At 40.9% G+C, this 26,725-nt stretch overlaps 4 protein-coding genes across 9 annotated transcripts; 2 read left to right on the top strand and 2 right to left on the bottom strand.

Moving 5' to 3' along the window:
• Window positions 1-4,018: 4,018 nt before the first annotated feature.
• smarcc1b (SWI/SNF related BAF chromatin remodeling complex subunit C1b) lies at window positions 4,019-11,770 on the bottom strand. Its single transcript, XM_008421774.2, has 28 exons — window positions 11,492-11,770; window positions 11,033-11,152; window positions 10,231-10,316; window positions 10,055-10,136; window positions 9,873-9,965; window positions 9,677-9,746; window positions 9,501-9,570; window positions 9,277-9,352; window positions 8,763-8,888; window positions 8,426-8,505; window positions 8,218-8,324; window positions 8,053-8,112; window positions 7,936-7,964; window positions 7,683-7,798; window positions 7,512-7,583; window positions 7,308-7,421; window positions 7,084-7,237; window positions 6,890-7,000; window positions 6,745-6,804; window positions 6,313-6,571; window positions 6,165-6,236; window positions 6,030-6,070; window positions 5,841-5,949; window positions 5,478-5,608; window positions 5,085-5,219; window positions 4,665-4,797; window positions 4,432-4,515; window positions 4,019-4,328 (listed from the first exon to the last, which is right to left on the bottom strand). Exons 1-28 carry the CDS (start codon window positions 11,645-11,647, stop codon window positions 4,261-4,263), a joined length of 2,814 nt encoding a protein of 937 aa, XP_008419996.1. The 5' UTR covers window positions 11,648-11,770; the 3' UTR covers window positions 4,019-4,260.
• On the top strand, window positions 11,513-17,426 carry aste1b (asteroid structure-specific endonuclease 1b). 2 transcript variants are annotated; one of them, XM_008421776.3, is made up of 7 exons: window positions 11,513-11,629; window positions 12,261-12,511; window positions 12,929-13,195; window positions 13,336-14,282; window positions 15,016-15,247; window positions 15,318-15,510; window positions 15,607-17,426. In XM_008421776.3, exons 2-7 carry the CDS (start codon window positions 12,274-12,276, stop codon window positions 15,920-15,922), a joined length of 2,193 nt encoding a protein of 730 aa, XP_008419998.2. In that variant the 5' UTR covers window positions 11,513-11,629; window positions 12,261-12,273; the 3' UTR covers window positions 15,923-17,426. The 2 variants fall into 2 exon arrangements, with proteins under 2 accessions (XP_008419998.2, XP_008419997.2); XM_008421775.3 differs by lacking the exon at window positions 11,513-11,629 and adding an exon at window positions 11,811-12,032.
• On the bottom strand, window positions 17,260-22,977 carry klhl7 (kelch-like family member 7). Of its 4 annotated transcripts, none has more exons than XM_008421779.3 (12): window positions 22,571-22,976; window positions 22,378-22,480; window positions 21,931-22,024; window positions 21,369-21,493; window positions 21,109-21,284; window positions 20,859-21,033; window positions 20,600-20,742; window positions 20,202-20,463; window positions 19,833-20,034; window positions 18,284-18,381; window positions 18,009-18,192; window positions 17,260-17,828 (listed from the first exon to the last, which is right to left on the bottom strand). In XM_008421779.3, exons 1-12 carry the CDS (start codon window positions 22,697-22,699, stop codon window positions 17,669-17,671), a joined length of 1,851 nt encoding a protein of 616 aa, XP_008420001.1. In that variant the 5' UTR covers window positions 22,700-22,976; the 3' UTR covers window positions 17,260-17,668. The 4 variants fall into 4 exon arrangements, with proteins under 4 accessions (XP_008420001.1, XP_008420002.1, XP_008419999.1 ...); XM_008421780.3 differs by having other exon boundaries at window positions 20,202-20,442; window positions 22,571-22,973; XM_008421777.2 differs by having other exon boundaries at window positions 22,378-22,977.
• A 139-nt stretch (window positions 22,978-23,116) lies between these two features.
• LOC103472276 (uncharacterized) lies at window positions 23,117-26,606 on the top strand. 2 transcript variants are annotated; one of them, XM_008421782.3, is made up of 4 exons: window positions 23,117-23,886; window positions 24,603-24,684; window positions 24,801-25,022; window positions 25,121-26,606. In XM_008421782.3, the coding sequence occupies exons 1-4, from the start codon at window positions 23,836-23,838 to the stop codon at window positions 25,516-25,518; spliced, it is 753 nt and encodes a 250-aa protein (XP_008420004.1). In that variant the 5' UTR covers window positions 23,117-23,835; the 3' UTR covers window positions 25,519-26,606. The 2 variants fall into 2 exon arrangements, with proteins under 2 accessions (XP_008420004.1, XP_008420003.1); XM_008421781.3 differs by having other exon boundaries at window positions 24,603-24,693.
• The last annotated feature ends 119 nt before the right edge of the window (window positions 26,607-26,725 follow it).

Raw genomic sequence — 26,725 nt, 5'->3', positions numbered from 1 at the left:
GGACTCTGGATGAAGGAGACAAAAATGTGCAAAGATGAATGATTTAAATCTGCTTCAAACCTTGTGAAACAGTGTTTAAAAAATGTGATGCTATTCTGCTGGCAGAAGATTGCTGTACAAATATAAATATGAGTGGTATGAATAACTTTGATCCTACATAATAATTAAAAGGTTTTAAAATGGTGTCAGTGACAGATACTACTGGGGGGAAAAAAGATGAATTAATTTTAAAACCTTTTTATGTGGTATACCTGCTCTTTCTCCTCATCCATTTTCATGCTCTGCAACATCAAGAATTTGTCTCTTTACTTCATATTCCCATATTTTAAACAAACCAGAGAGCATTTTCTTTTTCCAGCCGCGAGTGCTGTGACGAGAGCGAGCAGGCACTGTCACAAAACAGGGGAGACGGAGAGTTTTGGAGGATGAAAATAGATGGGTGAGTGTTGAAGAGGGGGAGCAGAAGAATGGTGCAGTCTGACAAAACACGAAGAAAAAAAAATCACACTGATGTACTGCCAAACAGAGCAGAACAAAATTGTTCCCGCTTCCACCTACCGTCCCTGCACACTCACACACACATACACACTCACACTCACACACACATACACATACACATACACATACACATACACATACACATACACACGTATACAGTATGTCATTTGGATATACATATTCAATGTTTTTCACATTTCTTACAATAAAGTCAATATTCGTCTCTGGTTATTTTACTGTATTTTATTTTTTTTGCTGGGCAAAACATAATAATAATAATAATAATAATAATAATAATAATAATAATAATAATAATAATAATAATAATAATAATAATAATAACCAGACATACACATGAAGAACAAGAAGGGCTCTTTTCACGGGGATGAGCAGATGGATGGGACCCAGAGGGGAAGAAAAACACACCTTAGGTGACGTCAAGCTTTATGTGTGTGTCTCTCCCTTTGCATGTGGCGTTCGGGCCGCATGAGTTGCTTTCTGTTCCCATGTTGAACAGTAAGAGGTGGACAGGACGTCCAAAATTCCTCCAAACGGCTGTAATCTTCTCTCTACATAACAAGACTACGTTCACACATAGATCTTGCAACACATCAAGGAATAGTGAATTGTTTCCTTGCTGAGGTTAGATTTTTGATCATTTAAAAAGAAAAAAACTGAAAATGATAAACTATATACTTTCTACATTTTTTTTACCTGTCACAGCAGATCTAATTTACTCTGATATGACTGTATGACTATTTTAAGGAATTTCCCAGAGTCTGAAAAAAATCATCACCTTGGTATTTTATTTTAGGTCACTTTTTTTACTGATTCAGTTGTTGGTACACGGAGGAATCCTTAAAAGCGTATGAAAAAATTTTTTTCCCAGTGACCTCCAGCTTTTTACAGGTTTTCATGACGCTTATCTCTCGGACACAGATGGCTTTGTAACTCTACAGCGCTGATAATGCCTGAGACCTGCTGAGGAAAGGATCTGGGAGCTCTGGATGTCATATCTATAAATATATTTTCACTGGGATTTTCCTGCTGCGTTCTATTATGTTCCTTCCTACAGCTACTGTTTGCTTCTGTTGCATTTTTCATTTGCAAATCTCTCCTTGCTTTCCATTTACTTTACAACCTGACTCACGTCAGATGCTACATGGGTATTACTTTGTGAATAAAAATGACATCTGTGCTTCCCATTTTTTTTGCCAAACGAGGAAGGTGGTGTGTAGAATCTGTGCTTTTATGCTGTCAGATGATGAAATTGTAAAAAAAAAACAACAAAAAGAAATACTTTGGAAAAGTATTTTTAACAATTTCATATATTTCAAAATTATTATTTTGCTTTGACAGGAAGACCAAATCACATCACACCAGTGTGGGATTTTAATATTGTACAGGTTATTCTCAATACATTTGAACCTACATTTTGTGTATTCATAATCAACACTTACGGAAATGAATGCTTGGATAGACTGCTTGGCATGTTGATCTGAACCCACGCACAATATCCTTTGTTCTAATTATTAATAACTATTTTGGCTCTCAAATTAACCCTGGAAGTATATCACATAGTTTCAAGACAACCCAATCTTAACGCACCAATCTAATCATTCCAATCCAATTCACGGCTTTTTAATGACTTACAGTGTTGATATGTATTTATTAATTTATTTGTTTATTTTCTGTCAGAATGTTTTGATAATACGGTTTTTAAGAAGTTGAATTCTAAGCTTTTTTATGCATCTCAAGCAGACATGAGCAAACACCCAGAAATCTGGTGTTTGCCAATTTGGCAACGATGTTTATTTCTAAGAAGCATCGATCATACTTCATTATCGTGATTTGATTAGATTAGATTTTTTTCTCCCAGCTGCTCCCTCTGCTGGCAGACTTACCTGTGTTGCCTCCCTCTCATCAAATCTCCAAGACTGAAAGGGAATAAGTCCTGTTGCGTTCTGTTATGTTCAACGACATATACCTTGCAGTGATAAGTTTGTTCTGTGCAATAAAACAATAAATAAGTAAAAAATCCTAAATGTTAAGCAGCAAAAACCTTGATAAACTATATAGTCTAGGAAAAAGGAAACCAGGATCTTTAATTTAACTGAAAGTGAACAACTGAATCAGAAGTACTACAAAGCTTTGGGATTTATCTAATATTTGAACAAGATTTGTTCATTCCTGTGAATGATCTTAATTGCTAAAGAGAAGGTAGTTCTAAAGTGAACTACCACCATTTCAAAATGATTTCAATTTCAAAAGGTTTGGTGTGATATGAAGCCATTTTGAATTTAAACCCAATTCCAAAGTTTTTGTCTAAGACCAGGAATGTGCTACTGATCTTCCATGTAATACTTACTGAAGATAAGATTATTTTAATCATATCTGATCAGAGTAATTGACAAAATCTAAAAAGCCATCAATTTTTATACCTTAGTGTAACAGCAGTTTTTACTGATGGATAATTGAAAGTCTTGTTAATTTCTTGTTAGCATTTGTAAGGAAACTAAATTTGTCAGAATTAGAGTTCTGACAAATTGTGGCTATGGAAACCTTTGTTGTCTTTTCTTGCAAGGTGAAGCTGAAGATCAAAAATCTTTTTCAAATCAGAAGACGTAAAGATAGATCCTTGAGAACGTGCCTACATACTCAGGATGCAATTAGGCTACTTGACTGAAGAGTGTTGAACCAAGAACCCTCCAGGTCCAGATCTGAGGACCCCCGTCTCATCCAGCTCCCTTCCAGCCAATGATGCCTCCAATTACCAGGGTCAGAGTGATGGCGAGCAGCTAATGATTGGGAACACCTGAGCAGGAACATGATCGGCTCACACTTATCTAATCACACCCTGACATCATGTCACTACTGCATAGCAATTACATGTAAGCCAAATAGTTTATTTTGGCCTCACCTGACCAGAATATGTTAGTCCACGTTGGGGCTTTTTTGTACCCTACAAACTGCAACCAGGACTTTTCATGGTTTTCATCTGTCCATTCCTCCATAAAAAATAAATAAATCTAATTTGCAGAGATAGTCCTGTCCACAGATCCCCTTCCACCTGAGCTGTGGATCTGTGTAGGAATTTTTTTAAATGATGGGTTGCAGTGCCACATGTATCATAACCTAACTTTCTGTCCCCACAATATTTTACAATTTCTGAAATGGTAGCTTATTGAGTCACTAAATTTTTTACTTGCGTTTTCTTTAACAGCAGTGAAACATGTCACCCTTTGATTTATTAAACATTTCTTAAGCATGAATATAAATTAAGTAGTCAAGACAGGCTTTAGTGCTACTGACTGAAAACAAAAGCAAGCTCTTATATGCTTTCCGAAACATTTTTAAATTAGCAACTGATGTTTCAAGCACAGGTACTTCAGTTTGTAAAGAATTAACGGAGTTGCTAAAGTTTAGGCTATCATTATGCAGAGATAGAATAGATTTCTAGACTCTCCAAATTCAAGTGATTTTCTTGTAAACACACAGATGCACACACAAAGATTCTTAAAAAAAAAAAAAAGCAACTTTAATGAGTTGAGTTTCTCAACTCTTGATGCCAGAGAACAATTATTTCACAAATATAAGACAAACTCAACTGATGACCAAACACACATCAGCTGGGTTTATGTGCTCACAAAGTTTTCAGTCTAGAAACGATGGACTACCAAACAATTGACTTGAACACTTAATCTAGTCGTCCTTCCGTATTAAAGCACACTTCTTTCATGTGTGTCTTGTCTGGTGGTCAGTTCAGCTGTGACTGGATGACGGAGGAGTGGGCTGAGCGGACGCTATCCCATCAGGCTGTGACGACGGGTCTGGGACAGATCGGACAGTTTCAGTTAGTTCTCTAAAAGCTTTAAGTAAATAAAAATAACAGCAGCACGTGAAAACCCCACGGCAACGTCGGAAAATACTCACACATCCCATTTGGAGCTCCGGGGTGTCGAGGGGCCATCGTCTGACCGTTTCCTCCAGGTACCATCCTGTTGGCCGCAGACTGGCCTGAAGAATGTAACACCAAAGTATCAATACTGAACACAGGACCAAAAAGCAATAACACAGCAAAGAGAAGTAGGGATATTAGCGTGAGGATAAGTGTAGAAAAAAAGAAGTGTCATCTTTCAGTTGATAGTTGTGCATTTGGTTCAGACCTGAATGTTGCATTGTGTAACCCGGCTGGCCCTGCTGCTCCCTCTGCTGGCGAACCTTCATCTCTGCCTGTTGCAGCTGCTCAGTATGGAAAGTCTGCCTCTCTGTCAGCAGCTGTTGGCGCTGCTGCTCCAGCTGCACCACACACACACAAAGACATGTAAAAGTTTGATTACCGAGTGCTTCACTTGAATAAAACTTCCTCAAAATTTGGGATTAATTCATATCTCCACAAATAAGTTAACAATATAGGATCTGGGCGACATTATCAAGATATTAAAGCACTTGGATCAAATTCAATTGCCTTTTATACACTACAAAAAAAGTCACAGATGTAAACCTTATCTCACTTTACAGAAGTTAAACGTGCAAGAGGCTTAGTTTCAAATTTGGGCAACAGTGAAGCATATATATACACTCACAGCCTCCTTTTCTCTGTCCATGATGGTTTCCAGCTCTTCAAAATGTCTCAGTTTGATCTCCAGCTTCTTCATCTGCGTCTCCACCAGTAGAGCCACCAGAGACTTGATCTTCCTCTCTTCTACTGCTGCTAAGTGCTACAAGAAACAAAATCAAGAGGGAAAAAAACACAACCTTTAAGACACAAACAACAATTTATAGTTGACAAATAATAAAGAGAACAAAGGGAAGAACTCGGTAAGTGGCTGAGGCAGTTTCCAGTTTTCCTCTGCTTTATATTTTTTCTTAGATTCATACAAGGTGAGTGCATGCAGTCTCAATGACTGTAGTTCTAAGAGAATGGAACTGCCATTTCCTCTTTAAATATTCATGTGATTGGAGAGGGTGAGCTTCACCTTGGCCTTTGAGGCAGCAGATGACAGAGCTGCTGCTGCTGCCGTGGGAACGCTTCCCTCCACCAGGTCCAGCTCCATCCCTCTCCTCCCATCGTCCCCTTCTCCCCTGTTCTCACCATCCTCCCCCCTGACTAGAACACAAATGAATTACAGTTAATCTTACACAGATACTCGAGAGTATTTTTGAAAAGTTCTCATTATACACACACGCACGCACGCGCACACACACACACACACACACACACACACACACACACACACACACACACACACACACACACACACACACACACACACACACACACACACACACACACACACACACACACACACACACACACACACACACACACACTAACATACCATCGCCCTCCTCCGTCAGAATACTTTCACTATGTTCTATTTTAACTTGATCTCCGTCCAATTTTGGCACGCCAGGCTCCATCTTGACTCCGTCCAGCCTCACAGGAACCTGCAACACGTGCAAATTGAAACAAGAAGAAACACCCAACGTGATCGGTGAATGTTCTCACTAATTTTCCCTCTCTCTACCTGAATGGAGCTGGAGTCAAGTCTTTCCGCTTCCATTGGATCTATTTGATAAAGAAATTGATCAATAACACACAGCAGGATTCAGACAGACGTTCTGGAGTAATTTATGTGTTTGTTTGTTTGTTTTTTTTTTACCCGTTTGTTCTGGCTGGTTGGATGGATCAGAGGTTTTATACAGCAAGTCTTCCTGTGCTCTGGAAAACTCCTCTGAAAAAAACAAACAAAAAAGTCAAAACACCTTACCCGAAGCTTAACACCTCACATCGACTCAAACGATTCTCACCCAGCGCCGCCTTCGCTGCGGCCGACGCCACACGCGGATCTACCACAGACGCCAGGAAGGCCACGGTGCTCATGACGGGGTTTTCCGACTGGCTAAAAGGCACGGGCTGATACGCCAGCGGCCCCAGAGAGGCCGACGAGTCCTCCAGGTAAGGGTCCTCGATGGGCAAACGTAGAAAGTGTAGGATGCATTCGTCCTGCGTTCTGGAGCCTACGTGCTCCGATACTTTGTTCCAGTCGTCCCTGTACACTTCTAAGGCCTGACAGATTGAAAGATAAAACACATTTCTGTGTTAGATGGCATGTACCGAACAGGGGAAAAAAAGGTGAAAAAGCAGTAAAAATTAAATAAATATTTGAAATATAGAGCCAAATCATTTATCAAGTATGGATCCACAATGGCGTATAAAGAAATACAACTTTTCAGTCTCACCTCCAACAGTAACAGTGTCTCCTGCTCTGTCCATTCTCGTCCTGCGTTTGCTCCTTTAGTCTATAAAAAAAAGACGAGGCAAAAAGTTTCAGACTTAAAATTATCGCGTTTGATAATATATAGTTAGTTACAGTTATATATAGACCTTTGGGTGTTTCCTGGCATAGATGTCGGTGCGCAGACCAAAGTTCTGGTAGTCTGAAGGTTTCTCTCTGCTCTTCTCTGGGAAATTCAACATGTGCTGCGAGGCAGACACCTGCGAGAACAACAGTCGTTACGACGAAATCTCCAAAAGAAAATCTGGAGACGCGAGTCCTGCGTAAGAGCAACGGAGCCGACCTGAAGGGGTTTGTGCTGCAAGGGAGCCAGCCCGGTCGGCGTGTCGGCCAGGACGTTGAAATGAGGGGTTGGAGGAGGTCCCATGGGGAGGGGCCGGCTCTCTGCATCCACTTGGTAGTTGATCAAACCCCACTGTTCTAAAAAGGCATGAACCCTGGACACAGATAACATCTTACTGAAGCACAGACGCCACCGCGGGACTTCACGCTCGTACGAAACCCTACCTTATAAGGGCACAGACGTCTCCAGTGAGGTTGCGCCTGCAGGACGTTGAGCTGAGGTAGTCCTGGGGGTTGAGCCGGTACGTGTCGATCATGAAGTTGCGATACGCCAGGAAGCTAAAATGCACAAGGGACAATCAGACCTGAAATAAGCTTCGCCATCATTGTAGCGTCGTACGAAGACGGCGGAGAGTCAGAGGCACTCACATTTCAGGAGTTTTTGATTTGTTCTTTCCGCTGAAGAATTCAGGAAGAGCGCGTTTCTCTATCGAGTGAATGCTGGAGGAGAACGTTTACACGGATATCTTTTAGAAACCGTGAATTTATGATGACAACGTAATTGAAAGCTAAACATTTAAAAGTCGGTGAAATGTTTACCTGTTGTAATTGAACCACGATGTGTAGCTTGGTATTATGATATGATGAGTTTGTTCAGTGATATTGTCCTCTCCCTCTGATAAGCGGGGGATCTCACTTCTTCCCTCATCTTCTTCCTAGACACATTATTTCACATAAATATATTAATTTGACTTTTCAACAATATTCCATCCTCTTCTCTATTATAAAAGTTTTCTATCACACACACAGGATACTATTAACACTGAAAGAAAAAGAAAAGAAAAAAATTTACCCTTCCTGGAAAGTCATCTTCTTGATCATCTGAAATAAAATCAAGAATGAACATTAAATGTGTGCACATAATGGTAAGTCAATGTTTACATTTTTTTTGTGTTTAAAGCAACCTTACCGAGGTCAGCCATGATGCCTCCCTTCACTGGCGTATTCTCACTATCTTTCTTTAGGTTCACTACACAAGTTGAGTAGAAGTTGAAGACAAAATTAGATTAAATATCTAAAATAATAGTTTTAGATATTTTTTCACTAGATATGGATGTTGTTTTAGGAGTTTTACCATTCTTGGGTAGAGTGACTACTTCCATGTTTGGCACAGGTGTTGGGTCCTCCATGTCTTTGGTCAGGTCTTCTTCTGGCTCCTCTTCCTGTTGGCCGCGCCTTCTCCTGTGTCAGCACACGCACACACACATATTAAATCTTACAACTTAGTTTGTGGTTGCAAACCAAAAACATATGCGTGTTTAAATGATACAGTCAACAATTACCCTTTCTTCCCTTTTTTTCTGCCATCAGTGGAAGGTGAGGGCGAGCGTCTTCTCTTTTTCAACGGAGTGGACTTGGAGTCCTGAGGGAAAACAGTCAGGTAGACGCAGAAAAACTTAAATCAGGAGCGCAACCTAATTTGACAAAAGCATTAACAATTTCATAGGATGAATAGAATTGGAATCAAAACAAAACACCAAGAATGTACAAAAATATATATTTTTAATTGCCATAATTGATTTATAACACTCGTAATTGTGTTTTTTTTTTATGTTGTCTTCACAACGTTTTGGATCTAACTAAAAACACAACATTAAATGCGAACAAATTCACACAAACCTGATCTTCTTGTAGGTGGATTCGCTGTCGAAGGATGAGCGGCAGATTCCTCTCATTTACACAATAGTCCTCCTCATTCATCCACTCATTAAACACGTCTGTGTCCAGAACCCAACCGGCATGAACCTGAGCACACAGACACACACAAATCTTTAAAAAAAATCCTCATGAAAGGAGGAATGCATAAAATAAAAGGTAGATCACAAGTTATTAGCTCATTTAGAAAGTCATTTATGCTACCATCTAGGACGTGTTACTATTAATTATCCTCTCTGCTGCCTAGAAGTTGAGCTGTTAGCATTTTAGCAACTACAGACATCCAGGCAGAGGTCTCTATAGATTTGTTGCGAGATTGCTGCTACAACCTTAGCTTCTTCAGCTGTTCTGTGTTTTCCACTTAAAAGTTTTAATGTGAAGGCTGACATTCTGCAAAGCTCAAAACTAATCTTTAAACACACATAGTGACAAAGCTTTGTCAACATTTTTTCATTTCTGTGCATAGTGTCCAACTAACCCTCCACGGCCTCTCTACGTGCGGCACGTCTTCGACGTCTCCTTCCACGTCACTTGAGGACAGCCAGCTGTCATAACTGTTAAATAGAGTCACATTCTTTAAGAGTCAAGTGAATATGGCAGTGGGTCCACAAAACCTGCTGTGTGTATTTTGTTTGCGCACATTTTTTATAAATAATGCCTCCTGAAGTCATTTATGCTTAGAGATGTATTCTCTTCCATTACCTGTCAGGGTGCATGCCCCAGTGGACCAAAACGTGTTTGTCCTTTCGCATAACAGGACGCATCCACTCGTCTAGAAATAAATGTGAATGGAAAATTGAGTAAAAAAAAAAAAAAAGTTTAGAAAATGGTCATATTTCACATATCACAGATATGTGGAAGAAGATTCTCTCACTGACCCTCCTCTGTGGAAGCAAGTGAGCCGTATACGTGATGAGTGGCCATTATACTGTCCTCGGTAATTGCACCCTGTGGAGAACAAAGTCACTCATATCAGAGCTAAACAGTGCTGATATATCCTGACAAGAAATATAATCTCTGTTCAAAATGTAAGGAAATATTTCCTCCATTACTTTACAGTTGGGATCGCTTTACCTTGTGTTTGATGATGATGCCAGTGAGTCTGCTGGACAGCTCCAGGTCAACAGTAGGGTCAATAAATACCACAGGGATGGAGACACAGTTGTTCTGATGACACAAAATGTCCACAGCCGTTTAATATAAAATCATTTGTATAAATGTCTGTGAGTTTTCTTACACGTCTGCAGATTTGATACCTGGATTAAAGCTTTTTCAATCACACCAAACATCTCAACGTTTCTCTCAGTTCTCGACGGATTCTGCAGGTCAAACCTTCTCCTGTGTGAAGATAAGCAGGTGACAACATCAAACATCTCTGTCTGGGAAAGAGATGGATATGAAGGAGCAAAAGCGTAGGATGCTTGTTACCCACCAGCCCTGTTCAACCTTGAATTTGTAAGCAGTGCCTAGGATGTGACCGAGTCCGCCGCCTGGTTGCAAGTCCAGGAAACAATGTGCCTGCAGAGAACAGATCAATTTAGCTACCCAAGTTTCAGTAAATGTTCATCATTTACTCTGATGATGAAATCTTTAAGGTTTATGTTAGAAAAAAACGAACAGAAGTTTCCTTTAGAAATGAAAATTTCCAATGGGAACGGCAAATATTTCCTCCTAACCATCAAGGAAACAAGAGCAGATTAGTTTGCCATTCTGTACCCATTTTGGATACAAAATGGAGCTGTCTGCAACAGCTCCATTTTGACTGTGTGCCAATTAGTACCAGCTTTGACAACCAACAATTTGAAGAAATCTTATACCTATATTCTGTTATCAGACTAATGCGGTCTGATAGGTGGCTCTGATATTGAACATCTAACAACAGGGGGTCACTTAGAGTTATTTTAGTTTGATCAGGCTGCATAATATTCCTCTTTTATAACAGTTGGCTTTTTGAGGTTGAACCAGAACCTAAATAAATAAAAAATAGGAATGAAAAGACATCAGAAAATAATATAACTTAATATACAAAGGATAAACCAGCATGTTTTAACATCTCATCTTTTTGCCTGTAGGTGCTTATTACTTTCACATCACCGCTAATTCGTTGATATTTACATAGCAACTAGCAATACCAGCATAAATTTTAGGTAGCAAGAAAAGCAGCAAAAGTACCACTGAGGTGGGAGGTTCGTTTGTTAGACAACAGTCAGAAGAAACAGTACTGGGATACTCACTGGAAGCTTTGTAAGAGCAGGGTTGGGAGCTTGTCTGCCAAAGGCTTCCTCCTGGAACTGGAGAAGCTGCAAGGTGACTGCAGCCAGGACCTGACAAGATGGAGCGTCCACCAGCACATACTAACACAAAAACACAGATTTCGAGAGGAGAAGAAGGCATTGTTCCATTAATGGTTTTGTTAAATAGAAAAAAAAACAACGTTAATTTCTTACACTTTACAAGCAATATTCCCAACTTATCGGAAGAAATTAAACAACGAATATAATCTTAAATTTAGTTACACATCTGGTCGCTACTTTTTCCTATTTTTTTGCTAAACGTTAAAGCGGTGCAGCTCTGTAATCTTTAAAAGAAAAACTGAGCATCCCCATGTGGAGTTATTCAGCAGAAGAGATTTGTTTACAGTGTGTCTACAGGGTTACTACTAGCAGGGGGCGGCTAGCTTTCCTCCTAGCTACCTTTTTGTAGTGCTTCCCGATCCACTGTCGCACCACCTCCAGCTGGGTTAAAGTGTCCGGACTCTCCCAGAACCGAGCAGAGGGACTGCTGTCTTTTTTGCGATGCGCCAACGCTTGGTTTGTCCCCGGAAAGCCGAGGTTTGTTCCTCCGGACATTGTAGCCACTGCAGTACGGTATAAATTTTCAAACACGAAAAACACGAAACTGGCTAGCGCGGTTGCTAGCGGTTTGAGTTCTCGTCTTCTATCGCGAGATTGCAGCTCTACCGTAGTGAAATAATGGGTAATTTTTTTTGTAAAGGATTAGTCTTCCATAGACGGTCTGTTTTTCAAATTTGTTTGTTTGTTTTTTATAGTGGTGTGTTATTTTTCTTTTAAACTTTGTTTGGAGAATGAATAATGAAAATTTCAACAGATTTATGTCAGACCACACCTTTATTTTGAAATGTAACCAATAAGGAAGTAAGTTCGCGTTTCAAGAAAACAAGTTAAGTGGCACATGTACTGCTTCTAACTTCCTACCTGCAGTTTGTATAACGTAGTAAGTATAAATTACTTGCTTGGCCTTTGTGCATTATGTTGCTGTAGTTAATATTATTGTGTCATAATTCGCGAAAACAACCAGAAATGTAACAAGAGAAAATAATCTTAGTACTTAACATTCTGCAAAGCGCACTAACTAGTTGTTATTATCCTGTATTGATCTTTGCCCATGCATCATTGTTCCCACTGTCGTTCACACGTTTTTGCTTTAATCTTCATTTTGCAGGCACTGTGATGTCATGGGTGTTCAGGGGTTGACAACATATGTGGAGTCCAACAGAAACTTCCTTCAAGATGTGAGGTTCAGGGATAGTCGGCTGGTTATTGACGGCTGCAGTCTATATTTCCGCTTGTACTTCAACTACGGATTTGATCAGCAGCATGGAGGAGACTACGATGCGTTCGCCTCCTTTCTCAACGAGTTCCTATCTGCTTTGGAAACTTGTAACATCAAGCCCTATGTGGTGCTGGATGGGGGTAAGGATACAGTTGCTGTCAGTTCTTTCAGCTCATGACTGGCATGTTTAATTGACAAGTTATACTATCAAGCAATACAAAACGCAGCTTAGTTGATCACCCTTTCAATGTAATGTTGTGGCATATGCCTATTACTTGTCTCTTTTTCTGATAACTGGTGAAAAGACTTTAAATCACTGAAATGGTATGAGCTCAAATAATCATCCCTCCAGAGTGCAGCATGATAAATATGTGGCTTAACATGTTTGAGCTGATGTGATGTGTTTGGTTTTCTGTAATTTTTCATTTTTCCTTTTAGAGGGAAAGTCCTGTCTTTTGGTAACATTTATAATAAGCTATATATGGGTATGACTGAATAATAAAATTGACTTTGCACCAACAGACTTTATTAATGCAATTTTTTTAAATCATATTAAGGGATGGACCCAAGTGACAAGAAGTTTGCTACTCTGCGTCAGCGTCTGCAGTCCAGGATAAAGGAGGCAGACAGCATTTGTCATGGTCGCAATGGCTCTGTCCTCCCAATCCTCGTAAGGAAAGTCTTCATTCAGGTCCTAAATCAAAGAGGAATCCCGCTGGTGCAGTGTCCAGCAGAGGCAGACTGGGAGATTGCCTGCTTGGCGCGCCAGTGGAACTGTCCAGTACTGACAAATGACAGCGACTTTTACATATTTGACCTTCCAGGTGTGTGGCTGAAGAGAAAGTGTTCCTACATTGTTGATGATTCAAATAACCCTTTCTAATAACTTGCACTTTGTTGTTTACCCTGCGATTGATGTCCCCTTGTTTTCTCATCTTTTTTTTAATTTATTTTTTTATCTCAGCTGGTTATCTGCCACTTCATTTTTTCCAGTGGACCAATCTTAACGGAAAAGCTTCTCAGCGCTACATCTCATCCCGATGTTACACCACTAACAATCTGTGCCGCTGTTTTGGGGGCATGAATCGCGAGTTGCTGCCTTTGTGTGCAGTCCTAACTGGTAATGACTACGGTGCTCCAAAAGAGACCGAGACCCTCCTCGCTCTCGTAGACGTGAGTGCATTAGGAAGAGGCGGTGGCCGAGGCAGGGGGAAGGCACCTGCTTCTCGTGTCGAGGGCATCCTCATTTGGCTGTCATCGTTTCCAAATGTGACGGAGGCACTGAAGGAGGTTAGCAGGTTAATGGATGGAGCGGCTGGGGCAGGCAGGAGAGGACAAGGAGGTGGGCTCAGCTCCAAGCTGTTGGCTGCTATGCAAGAGTACAACATCAAGGCTCAAAGCCCTCTTGCTCCATGGTTCTCCAAAGGTACGTTAGCTCCGAAGGGGAAGACATCTGGTCTGGCACAGCTGCCAGAGTGCTTGTCTCTGGCTGCAGCACGGGGACAGCTGTCTCCTTTGGCTCTTGACGCTTTTGTCATGCAGAGGGTCCTTCTCATCCCGCAGGTGGAGAATAGCAAACTAGCCAGCAGCCACTGTAGTTCTAGACCAATACGTCAGGCTGTGTATGGGATTTTACTGCAAAAAGCTGAAAACACTGCTAGCCCAGCGAGTGGCGCACTGCTGGCAAAGGCAGGACAAGTCCAAATGCAGGGAAGAGGAAGAGGTGGTGGAGGCAGGGGCCTGCAGGGACCAGAACACGTGTTCAATGCAGCTCCAGTACAAACACAGTCACATGGCTCTGGTTCTCCAATTTTCGTGGAAGAGTACGACCGTTTGGACCTGAAACTAAGCAAAAACCAAGTGGAATCAGTCATCCTCTGGAACCACATACATCTGGATGGGCTCAGTCAGGTAAACACATTTTGTATTAATTAACTGTATTGCAGGTTGTTCATCAACTAGTTGGTGCAAAATGTCACAGTGGGAGGAAATTGTACAAGATCTCTTTAATATTTTTACAAAATTGCGCATTGCTTGCATAAAAAGGCAAACTGTTCCATGCTTTTGCTAATGCAAAAGCTCAGTCATCTTTATATTCCCATCTGGAACTTGGGATATCTTAGACAAACCAGCTGGCTGACTCCAGTCCCTTTAGTTGTGGTGTGAAGGTTCAGGAGAACCATTAAATAAGGCAGGGTAAGATTATTTAAAAAGTTAATAATTAACATTTTTAGGTCAGTCCATTGTTGATGGCAGGTTAAGTTCAAATGCAGGGAACAAAACTGAATAGAAGTGTGTGGTTGTATTGTGAAAAAGTTTGAGGGTGCTTTTGCAAATCTTTTGGATTTTGAAGAGTTTAAACTCTTTAAAATATTGATTTCAATTGTAAAATAATTCATTATAAAGTAAGTAAAAAAAAAAAAACAGCCATTTTTTAAATCTTCAATACATACAGATTTGAGTACAGGTCTGTTCCAGTTTGAATGACTTGACTTTGTTGAAAATGTTTGCTCTGCTCGACTCATTAGCAGCCTGAAAAATCTTAACTTTTGACTAATGGAATGAAAAAAATCCCCATTGATATGACTTTGGGTTCATCTGTTGGGCTGTTTCTTGTTTGACTATGGTTATTTTTCATATCCAGGCTCCTGCTGCGGTGCGCCTTGGTGTCCTGTTCGAAGTCTTAGGTGTGACGCAGTCGGCCCTGGCTCCAGTTCCTCTCAATCTGCAGCTTGCCGTTGCTGTGACTGGATTCTGGTTGCGTGAGGCCACACCAGCGCCTTCGCAGCCCCTGCTGCAGGCTTTAGTGATAGGCATGATTTACGGAGAGTTGACGTCAAACAATCAGCCTGGAGCGCCCCGCACAGTACCTGTTGGTTAGTTGATTTGAAAATATGCAGTTCGTCAAGTCAAGAGATCTGCCTCTTAACGGGTGAAACGTTCTAGCCCCACAGCTAAACTGGGCCGCTGAGCGAGGTTTTCTGTCAGCGCTAGATCGCCAGCGGGTGAGATCTGGTGAAAGACGAGGAGTGGACGTCGGGGCGGCCCACTGCCTCAGCCAATGGCAGTCCTGCCTCTGGAGTGCCCTGTGCCTGAATCAGCTGCTGCTGGTGCCACTGCCCGAGCCCAACGTGTCTTTGTAAGAGGATTAAAACATTTTTCTACATATTCAACCACCTGTTGAGGTACGAGCTAGATTTCCTGTAATGAAAAAAATAAAATCCTTCTTGCTTAGGTTGTTCAGCGGTACCTTGGTACACGGCCTCTTCAGGTACCTGAAAGGAGGCTGGCCTGTGGAGTCTTTACTGCCTGGTGGATCTTTATCTGGACAGCTCTGTTTCTGCCTGCTGGATGCTGTGAAGGACTGCAGCCTCAAGACAAACCCCTCCAGCTTCGGATCAGGCAAGAAGAAGAGAGGCAGAGGCAGAGGGAGGCGAGGGAGAGGCAGAAGAGGAGGAAGAGGACGGTCTCAGGGTGGAGGGAGGGGTTCAGAGGAGATAAACAACAGGTTTGCTCTCCTTATGAGTGAGGAAGAAGAGGAGGAGGATTGATAGAGAGGCAGTGAGAAATGCACAGATCTAGAACACCATGATCAAAGGTTATTCTTTGGAGAAGAATAATATTTTTAATCTTTGCCGTCATGCTTTGCACTATTTTAACCTCTTCCAGTGATACGCAGGTGCTTGTGTTTTAAGTTTGAAGCAGCCATCTAAAATGTGGTGTATAAACTTCTCTGATCAGCTGTTTCAAACCACGTGCATCATTTTACAAGCATTTTTTAATACATAGACTAATTATATTTACCCAGTCATGTTTGCTTAAGGACTGAACACTGAATGCAAAATAATAGTGTTTTTATTATAAAGGTAATAAGAGCAATGCCAGTAGGAGTGAACTAGAAACGGGCCAATCAGGCTTTGTCTGGCAGATGAGGATTTTCAGTTTTATTTGAGGTCTAAGCTGCTGATTTGGGTTATTTATTCAAAGAACACCTAAGAAGAGAAAAATGTGCTTAATGTTCTGAATGAGTCCATTCAGAACCACTGATTTTTACTCAACAAGATCGAAGCATGTCCGATGCATTTAGAAACTAAAAAATGTGGGAGTTATGGGAATTGTCAAACAGAGCTGACGATTGGATAACGGGGAAATTTTAATTGTACATCTCTTGTATTGAAAAAAAAAATCTACTGCTGAACTTACATTTTTTTACACCAAATGTGGTGCTGTAAAAAGTGACAAACTACCAAACAGTTTTGGCAATGATGGGATTTCTGAATTGTTTTTTTTGTTTGTTTGTTTGTTTGTATTTTTACACAATGTTATTGGTCAAAATTTAGAGAAAAAAAAACCTGTTAAAAAAAGTACATTTTTTGTGCTCTAACTCTTGAAAATATCAACAAGCAAGCGTGGCAGCTAAAGGGAACAACTCCAGATCAATTTTCCGTTTTAAACCCATTGACTTGTATAAAAAGCTCACACCTCAACCAGGATTTTACATTTTGCAGAAATTTTACAACATAGTCCAATTATGATTTGACTCTGTTTCTGGTGCTCCTACTTTGGGAGAGTCGTCTTATTATGAAATATGGCAAATAAAAATAAGTATTACTGACCTGCTGTAGGCTGAGCAGATTATAGTGAATTACTTTAAAGTCATCAGTGGCCACAGTGGGTATGATTTGACACATGACTTCCATGAAAACTGCAAAAGTAAAAATAAAAAAATAAAAAATGGCAAAGGGGCAAGATGACCACCACTATTATGACTTCTGCGATTTATGAATACACAAGAATATTTTACACATTTTTAAGACATTATTTCTTCAACGTTAATTCATGTGGTGCTGTCTACAATTATGTGTTAAAAATGTACATGAGAGCAGTACAGAATTTACATTCCTATTTTTATTCCCATTGTTTTACTTGTAACTACAGCTGAAAATAAAATGTTTACACATTTTCTTCAAAGGCCTGTGTGTGGTATTATTTATAAAGCATTAAGATGGCACTAAAGCTTTTGCTTGAAATAAAAGAAAAGCGCAACACGTAACATAAACAAAACTGCATTTTTAGAGTGAATATAAATTGACAATTAAATAATATAGTAAAAACATGTCTGTAAGAGGACATTCATACAATAGTGTGAGCCATCAAACCACGACTGGATCTTTCTGGGTGGGGGAAAGAAACAACAAAAAAAAATAAATACCCTGCCTTTTGTGAGTTAAATCGGTTTCTTTCAAAACTGTAAACATACGTTCAAAAATTTAAATACACTAGATAAGATTCTTTCACTACGAGGGGGATGTGGAAGGGGCTGAGGAAGAGGACGCGGCATGCGGCTGGGAGTCTATGAGGTCCATATCTTCATCTTCGTTCACTCCACACGTGTCGATCACGCAGATCAGGCAGCTGGTGACGGGGAACGCTCGCACCTTGCTGCACGTCACCCACCTGACAGCAGGAAAAGATGAGGACGATGTGAATCAGTTAAGGGTCTAAAAAATGCAACGCAGAAATGCGCATATGCGCGAAATGAAGACAATCGAGTCGTGCTTCCACACAAAAATCTCAGAGCAAAAAAACAAAGAAACAGCAGTTAGAATTTCCTGGAAAGCAAGCTAAAATACCAACCTGTCTGTTTCGGTGTGGTACTCCAGGACGTGCCCGAGCCGTCCCACCCCCTGGAAGCCTGCCAGCACATAGACTGCATCGCCGACAGCTGCACACTTTACCGTCACGCCCCGCCATGGCATTGGTGAGGCAGCTCGCCACTCGTTGCTGGCAATGTCGTAGTACTCCACTGAATCCAGTCCACCTACAAGAACACAAAAACATCCTTGTATAGCAGCTGCCCTGACGTACAGTTTACCAATCCTTACTGGTCTCCCCGTGGTGGTCGCAGTTACCCAAAGGCCCCTGTCCTCCCACAGCATAGATCCTGTTGTTGACAACCACCAGTCCATGGTTCTTCCTGGCCTCTCTCATGCCACACAGCTCTCGCCATCTGAAATGTGCAATTAGGGTTTAGGAGAAAATAGTTGCCAGCTGGACAACTGCTGCTTGTTCTATTTTAATAGTTACTGGTTTGAGAAATCCTTTCTGAAATTTACTAGATAAATAAAAATAAAAAAAAAATCCTCAAGTCTACTCTGCATCAAGTTAAATTGTAGTTATTCTTGGACTTCTGGTTGAATGTGCTATTTGAATGTGATTCAAATGTAATTTTCAAAAACTTGAAGCTTCTTCTCTGATGCAGGGCTGTAAGAACAAAATGGTTGTCACTCTGGTTCTTGGAGCTCGTTCTTGACACATGGTTTGGGGAGACTTTTTTTTGTGGTGCAATGTTTGGCAGCTATTATATACAGATGCTGCGGTAAAAGTGACTTTTAAGGACTTCACAGGAGTTTTTGTGACATAACAAATGACCTGGCCAGAGAGAACTTTGTTCTTGCCGCCTCTAATAAAAACAATTATCTGTGTTCAGAGTCTGTATTGCCTTTGAACCTAACTGAGGTCTAATTTGCTGCCATATCAAACTCTACTGACTAACTGCTCTTTCTGCTGCCAAGATACATAGATATGAGGAAGCAGTAATTGTTACTGATTAGTAAACTAATGGAATTTGACCCACTAATTATTTAGTGGGTGATACTATTGATACTATACGAATAAAATAAATAAAGCAAATATCTAAAATTTACATGAGTTAAGGGAAATATGTGCATATTTGTAGGAATATGCCAAAATGTCATTCTTTTGTGTCTGTGGGCAAACCATCACATCCGATTTAACTAATCCATGTTAAACAGATAAACATGAATGTGTAAATCATCCACCCTGTTAACCTCAAAATAAACATAGAGTAAGGAGGAATGAACTAATTTTGAGCCACATTGTCGGGAGAAAGCAGTCCGAGGTCCTGAAGCTTCTAATTTTACATGTAAGATGAGTTAATCAAGCACATTTGGATACTTTCCATCTCAGCGCCTCTGAGAGCAGCCAAGCTGTACTTAGTTTTTCCACCGACTACAAAGACATGGAAAGTCATGGAAATTTCCCTCCCCCTCTGAAAGAAATTTAGCAATCTTTTTTTTTTTACTACACAAAGTGGGTTTATTATAGCCTTTCACAATCTTTGGAATGAGAATTGTTTGCGTCAAACACACAAAGGTTTAGCAGACACAGGGAAGAGCTGAAAGAGGAACGGGGTGGAGGCTGACTGCAATTGAAAACTAAGAAACAGTTTGTCTCTGAGGGATGTCCTGAAGAGAACGAATGGACTGAGCACGTTGGACTCTGAAGGAAGTCTTGATTACACTCTCCGTGTTGTGGGGCGATCCTCTCCTTTTACCAGCAATTAATTAAACCTCACGAAACTCTCAGCGCTTCACCGTCACTGATTAATTAAACATTTTTGCCACTCTCTCTATCCTTTCTCCGCCACATCGTACTCACTGCTGTGTGCCAGGGTCGTACACCTCGCAGTTGTTGAGGATCCTCCCGGAGACGTTGTTGCCCACCGTTCCTCCACAAACGTAAATGAGTCCGTTGGCTTCGACGGAGCCGTGGCTGCAGCGGGCCAACAGCATGCTGGTCTTCACCTGCCATGACTCTGTCCTCGTGTCGTAACATTCAAAAAGGTCCAAAACCGAGCTGCCTGCAGACGCACACGCAGACAACGCCGGAGTCCAATGACCACAAGCCTCACACATGCAACAACTTCAACTAAACCACTGCATTTCACTGTCTGCATCCCCATAAGTAGAAATAAAAATAACTCAGTCTAACGTCTGAAAGGTTTTTATCCTGCATCTTGACCCTTACCCACTTCCGATCCACCTGATGTGTAGATCTTGCCCTGAGAAGCGCAAGCGGCCAGGCTGTCGCGAGGAGTGGGCGGACCTAGCTTGGAATACCAGCTGTCTTTCAGGACATTGTAGCAGTCCATCCGCTTGATGGGGAACAGCTGCGAGCCCCCCAGGATGTACACCACGTTGTCCCAGAAGACGGCGGTGGCATCGCGGCGTTTCTCAAAGGGGCAGCGGATGTCTGTCCAGGTGGAGTCCTGCATGGAGAACACCGACGCCTCACCAATACAATTCGAAGAGACGTGATTTTATGGAGATTACTCAAATGATTTTGAAGGATATACCTAGCAAATGCTTCTGCACCAACATCATAGCACTCGTGCTCAGATGTGTTTTCATATATATCCCTAATACCTTGGGGTTGAAGTAGCGGCAGGATTGAGGCTGCGAGCCTCCGAACAAGGCGATGCGATAGTCGTGCTTCTTGCGCCGTGGCCGGCTGCTCTCTCCCAGGTCTTCCCGGTCCTCCAGAGACAATAGATGGTAACGCATCCCGCCTTGGAGAACAGAAGTGGGACGCTGACGTCAACCAACGTTATTCTTCTGAATAAAATGCTTATCTATAATGCACGATTTCGTTTAACAAATAAACCCCTGCTCTCTTCCTACTCACTAATGACCATCTTGAGGCACTGTGGGTTGTCCTGGATGAGCGGCTCTGCCTGCACGGTCTTCGACAGGAAGGTTTTGGAGACCAGAGGGAAGCGAACGCACCCCAGCACCTCCACCATGTACTGCTCTCTGTTGCACACGTCATATTTCAGCCAACGCACCGCCGCGTCATAAATCTAAAACACAAACGTAAAAGCACATCAGAAAAACAAAGTCACCACGATCAATCTATAAATTGAAATTGTGCGTACCTGAGCCTCTGCACGAACAGTGAGCTTGTCTTGGTGGAGCAAATGTGTGAGCTGTGTAACGTCCAGCTGCAAGAACTCATCCAGCTTATAGACTTCTGTAAAATGGAGCTCGAAAAAGTCCTCTGCTGCGGCCTTCAGCTCAGGACAGTCCATGCAGTCTGCTAAGGCAGAGATGCCTGCACAAGGACAGAAAGACAAACCAGTAAATACAACTCATCGCCGTAATTTGTTGGAACTGGGTTTGTATTTCAAGCATGTACCCAGGCAGTTTGTGGCGTCGATCTGTCCTTTAAGGAACTCCACACACATCTTCTTCACTGGTTCAATCTGGTACTGGTTGGCTGCGTCCAGCAACGACTGAACGTTGCTGCTGTTCACAGAGATTCTGACACACAAAGACGTATCGGGGGGGGGAAACAAAAACACACAGAACATAAGCCTCATTTAGAAACATTTGGACTTTCTTTAATAAAATGCTATGAATATAACCACTGTTCCCTAAAGAAGAGGAACAAGGTACAACACATAGCTCCAGGAAGGGAGGTGAGTGAGTGCCCCCGTTTGTTTATGTAGGTCCTTCAAGCAATGTTATGCCATTTCTTTCGAGATATCAAATCCCTTTTAGAACCATTATTTATATCCAGGTGGGGCCTGCCGCCCATTATTACCCGTCATTGTCCAACAGGTGTGATTCAAGGTGTCTTCAGTCAGGCCATGTGGGGGCGTTATATGAGTGTTGTACTGAGTGGATCGACTGAAAGGGAACCACAAACTACATATTTATGACAAAGCATGAGAAGACATCTTATGGCAGAATCTTACCTTGCTGTGTAAATGAATTCAATCAACAGTTCAATGATCTCGGGCTCAGCACTCCTCAGTTCCACCTCATGAGACATTGATTCCATCATTCTGGCTGGACACGAGAAAATAAGTAATGCAAAAGAAAGCCAAACCAAACATTGTGGGATTTTTTTTATACAAACTCTTTGTACTAAGCATAGACTTTCATTGGACGGTTTAAAAATGCAAAGTTTTTAAACTTTGCAATATTAAGAAACAATATTTCCCAGTATGCACAGGAATCAGGCTAATCATGAGAATATATTTAAAGTAAATTTGAGTGATCTTACGGAAAAAATCCTGTTTGTAGCTTTAAACATAATTTGCAATGATGTGGTGCAGAATCTGAGATTTATTTCAGTCTTTGTAAAACATCCATCTCAACATGAACTTTTTTTTTTGTATGTGTCCGTGTGTGATGTTTACTGGTGAACATGAGGCTGAAGAAGTGGCTGGCAGCAGCGAGGACCACTCTGTGGGCAGGAAAGTGTTTCCCCTGAACCACCAGGGTCACATCACAGAGTGTACCCTTGAGGTAAACACCAAACACAATTGGGTGGTAATATATTAAAACAGACACATCTCCCATGCAAAGCCAGTTTAAAACAAATCTTTGCACCTGCTTTCTCAGAATGTTCATGCCTGCCATGATGCCGGACAGCTGCCTGTATTCTTCTTTGGAGGCACACTTCCTCTCGCTTTTCTTCTTGGAGCTTGCTGCCTTCTCCGGAGACGCTACGCCCGTCATGTCAGATAGGTATTTTTCTGACTAGTTCACGTAAAGCAACAGCAGGCTCACTGCCAGCGGTGTGTAGCTTTTGTTGTCGCTCAGCAACCAGCCAGCGTTGTTCGTGCTAACAAAGACAACAACTTGCTTTCAATTTCTAAATTTAAAAACGAATGTTAGATGTCACTTTTCTTAATGGGGTGACTAGGACAGAACCTAGACACTTATGGGAGATTGAGCATTAATTTAGTAAGATAGTGCTCAGCTTAGCGTTGTATCTCCCTTCTCTTGAAGTCTTCTTCTCCATCGTCGAGGCTGCATAGAAGTTCCAGAGAAGGCATTATGCTGCCCCCTTCGGTTGAGTTTAATAAGAACAACAAATATTTGTGTGATAATTTAAATAGATTTATATACATACGTATAAATAAATAAATAAATAAATAAATAAATAAATAAATAAATAAAAAAGAGTTGGAGATTACTGCTCTGAGAGACACTTACATGGATTTACATAATCCTCCTAAATTGTTGACGTGAAAAAAAAAATTGTGCAACTTTTAAGGAAGCTTTGGAAAACATTTTTTCACAAAGTAATCAAATAAACGTGAGTCTTCATCCAATTCTGATTTTCACAGATGCAGTTTTTTTTAACAACTTTAATTATTGATAACTGATAGGGGCAAGTATATGTTGTATGTAACAGTTTCCGTATTGGACAAAGCAGTTGTTTAAAGAAATTCTTACATTTTCTTAACCTTTTGGGACCTAATTGTTTGTATGATGATTAATTTTGTCTGTTGTGGCTGTGTCTGTGTATTATTTTTTTTCCCAAGTTTATTAATTTTTACAAATTTAGCAACATTTACCAATAAAATCCATGAAATGCAATAACAGTTTGGACTGTCATCTTGGTGGTCATATCCGTCGTCGGTGCAAATGCAAGCATCAGGCCTTCAGCGTTTTCACATTGCGTGTGTGTGTGTGCGTGCGTCACCTGACGCTCACCTGTAGTTACAACGTTCAAGCATAGCGCGGAAGATTTTTTTTTTTTTCATGGCCCGCGTGACACTGACGTCATATGGAATGTGGACGACAAAAACTTCATGAACACAATAAGTGACCTAAAAACAAGCTAAAGGACACAAACGCTGGTGAAAATGCTCCGTCTCCTCTGCTGTTGCTTTGTCTCCAGCGACAGTCTCGGCGAGGTATGCTGTCGATACATCGCACCGAAGTTTCTATAACTTCTCGCGAGTAAAATGAAACAAATGGAGAGATCTGTCTAGCTTCAGTAGTTTTCTCTCGAACGTTTTATTTGTACAAGAAGAACTATATATCACGTCCATGTATGTTTATAGGAGATTATTTTTTATTTTTTTTGCTTGAGAGGCTGTAAACAAAACTCACTTTAGATCTAAATTTCATAATAGGTTTTGCTGTTCTTGTTGTTTTGCTACAGTACAAGGCATATTTATTGACATCCTTGGTAAAGATTAGCAGAATATGACACTAATATTTTTGAGAGTTGAAATTTTAACTTCAGCAATTAAATTTTTTTATTTTTTACTTTTTGCAGTGGGGGAAAACTCAGCAACTCTGACATCAAAACTTGGTTGTCTTTTTGCCATTAGGACAGCATTAGTTTCTCCTGTAAAATTATGGACATTAGGTTGACCTTTTTTCTATCAAAAATCTATGAATTGTAGATCTAGGGAGTGAGATGGCCAGAAAGGAGGCTGATTTTTACTCTTCTGATCTACTTCTGTGTATATTTAACCATATTTTTTTAATGTTCTGCATAAGATTATGCTACAGCAATAAAATATATTTTTTAAATCTCTCAACACATCTTTACAGGGGATTAATTAAATGAGACCAACACTGTGTTTTTATAAATATGAGAGAACCATCTCTGCTGTTTCAGAGGCAGCCTTTGTTGCAGCCTGGATCTCCATCTGAAGTGACTGAAGCTGAATCAGCCAGACAGGCCCCCTCAGCTCACAATGGTAAACCAGGTCTGCGTTTCACATCTGCGCTGAAATGTTGTATGAATTCCAGAATCTTCTATTTCACGCTTTTCTTCTTGCCTGCTGTCTTTGTGTGTCTTTTGTGCGACGTCCAGATGCGCCGACAGTGAAAAGGAGTGGAAAGCTGGTGATGAGACGGGTGAATGTGCCAGAGTTGGATCAGAGGTTTACTGACATGGCAGAGATCTTCAATGAGCAGCAGGAACACTATGAAGCCATGGTTGGACACATCAGAAAGTTGAAACAGAGCTGCGACAGTACGGATGTTGATAACCTGGCTTTTGCTGAGTGCATAGGGGCGATAAGGAAGGAGCAGGGTGAGCAGCAAACAATTTTTGTTTAAAGCAGCATGATAAGCAGGTGGTTCTTTTTTTCTGTTGGTTGATTTAATTTCTATCCACCTTTCTGTCGTCAGAGACCACATACAGGGTGTCTTTGAAGATGAAGGGCTATGACTTCTCCCTCATATTGGATCCTGTGGGCCCACAGGGAGAAACTGAGGAGGGACCAGTGCCTCTCGCTCTGCAGAGAGCCCAGAATGAGTTCAGGGGTATTTCAGACAGCGCCAAAGCCACCGTCTCAAAGGGTGCCAAACTCTTTCAGCTTTTGGACTGGCTGCTCCGCAGCAACAGTCAAATGGTTGAGCAAGTGAAGGGAGCAGCAGAAACCTACCAAGAACAAGGAAGACTGAATGACAACCTGGAAGAGAATATCAAGGAAGTGAGAAGGGCTAAAGAGTTATCACAGAGATACAGGAAACAGGCAGATGAAGTTTATACTGAAGCTGCACAGATAGCAGGGATTGATGTATAATTTCCACAGTTTTTAAATAGTTCATTTAAATAAATTAAAAAAATCACTTATCTTTGTGATATTTGTTATTATCTGGAACAGCTGAATTACAAGCTTAGTTTTTATTATTTCACTTGTGTAATTTTTTTACACCGCTGTCTTATTTCTTTTTTGTTCTATATTTGCTTTATTTCGGTTTTGTTTTTGTTTCAGTTTTAGGCCCTGGGAAATCTTCAAATGTCCAGATATTTAATAGATTCGAAGATGCTTTTAGTCACATTATATTTTTAAATGTTTATTTTTTTATTCCCTCCTCTTTACATGATTCATGTTGAAATAATAAATAATGATGGCCCTAAATAGTCTTAGAAATTAACTTACTGCAACTAATAAAAGCGGGCTGCACAGTGGCGCAGTTGGTAGAGCTGTTGCCTTGCAGCAAGAAGGTTCTGGGTTCAATTCCCAGCCCCAGTCTTTCTGCATGGAGCTTGCATATTCTCCCTGGGTATGCATGGGTTCTCTCCGGGTACTCCAGTTTCCTCCCACAGTCCAAAAACATGACTGTCATGACTGTTAATTGGTTTGTCTAAATTGCCCCTAGGTGTGAGTGTGAGTGTGTGTGTGCATGGTTGTGTGTCCTGTCTGTGTTGCCCTGCAACAGACTGGCGACCTGTCCAGGGTGTACCCCGCCCAAAACGTTAGCTGGAGATGGGCACCAGCAACACTCCCAACCCCACCAAGGGACAAGGGTGCAAGAAAATGGATAGAACTGATAAAAGCACTGACTGTTCAGTGTCTCATTTTGATTTTAATTGCACCTGTTGTATTTCTTGCAGACCTTTTACACATCTTATGCGCTTTTTTTGCCCCTCAATGCACAAATATATTCTGATTGTACAGCAGCAAAAGTGATTGTCAAATATATGCATACAGATAAACACAGAACAACAACAATATTAATAGCACAGTGTTATAACAATGAAAATAGTAAAAGCAACACAGTAAACTGGAAATGTAAATCTTGGTGTAAAAATGCAATTGTATATATGGTGCTTTTTCTATTTGACCAAGAATAAGTTAATACAAGAATAAAGAAATTCATGAATCCATCCATTGCCTATACGTGAATATTCTTTGAGGGTCACAGTGAGGACATCCTGAAGAGGGCAAATACAGAAATATACTAACTTATATATTTGTTATTTTCTTTTTTCTATCACTTATTGCT

Source organism: Poecilia reticulata, chromosome 11 (genome assembly GCF_904066995.2).
Source record: "Poecilia reticulata chromosome 11, P_reticulata-male-v2, whole genome shotgun sequence".
NCBI classification, from domain to species: domain Eukaryota; kingdom Metazoa; phylum Chordata; class Actinopteri; order Cyprinodontiformes; family Poeciliidae; genus Poecilia; species Poecilia reticulata.
This window is presented reverse-complemented; position numbering and strand designations above follow the sequence as displayed.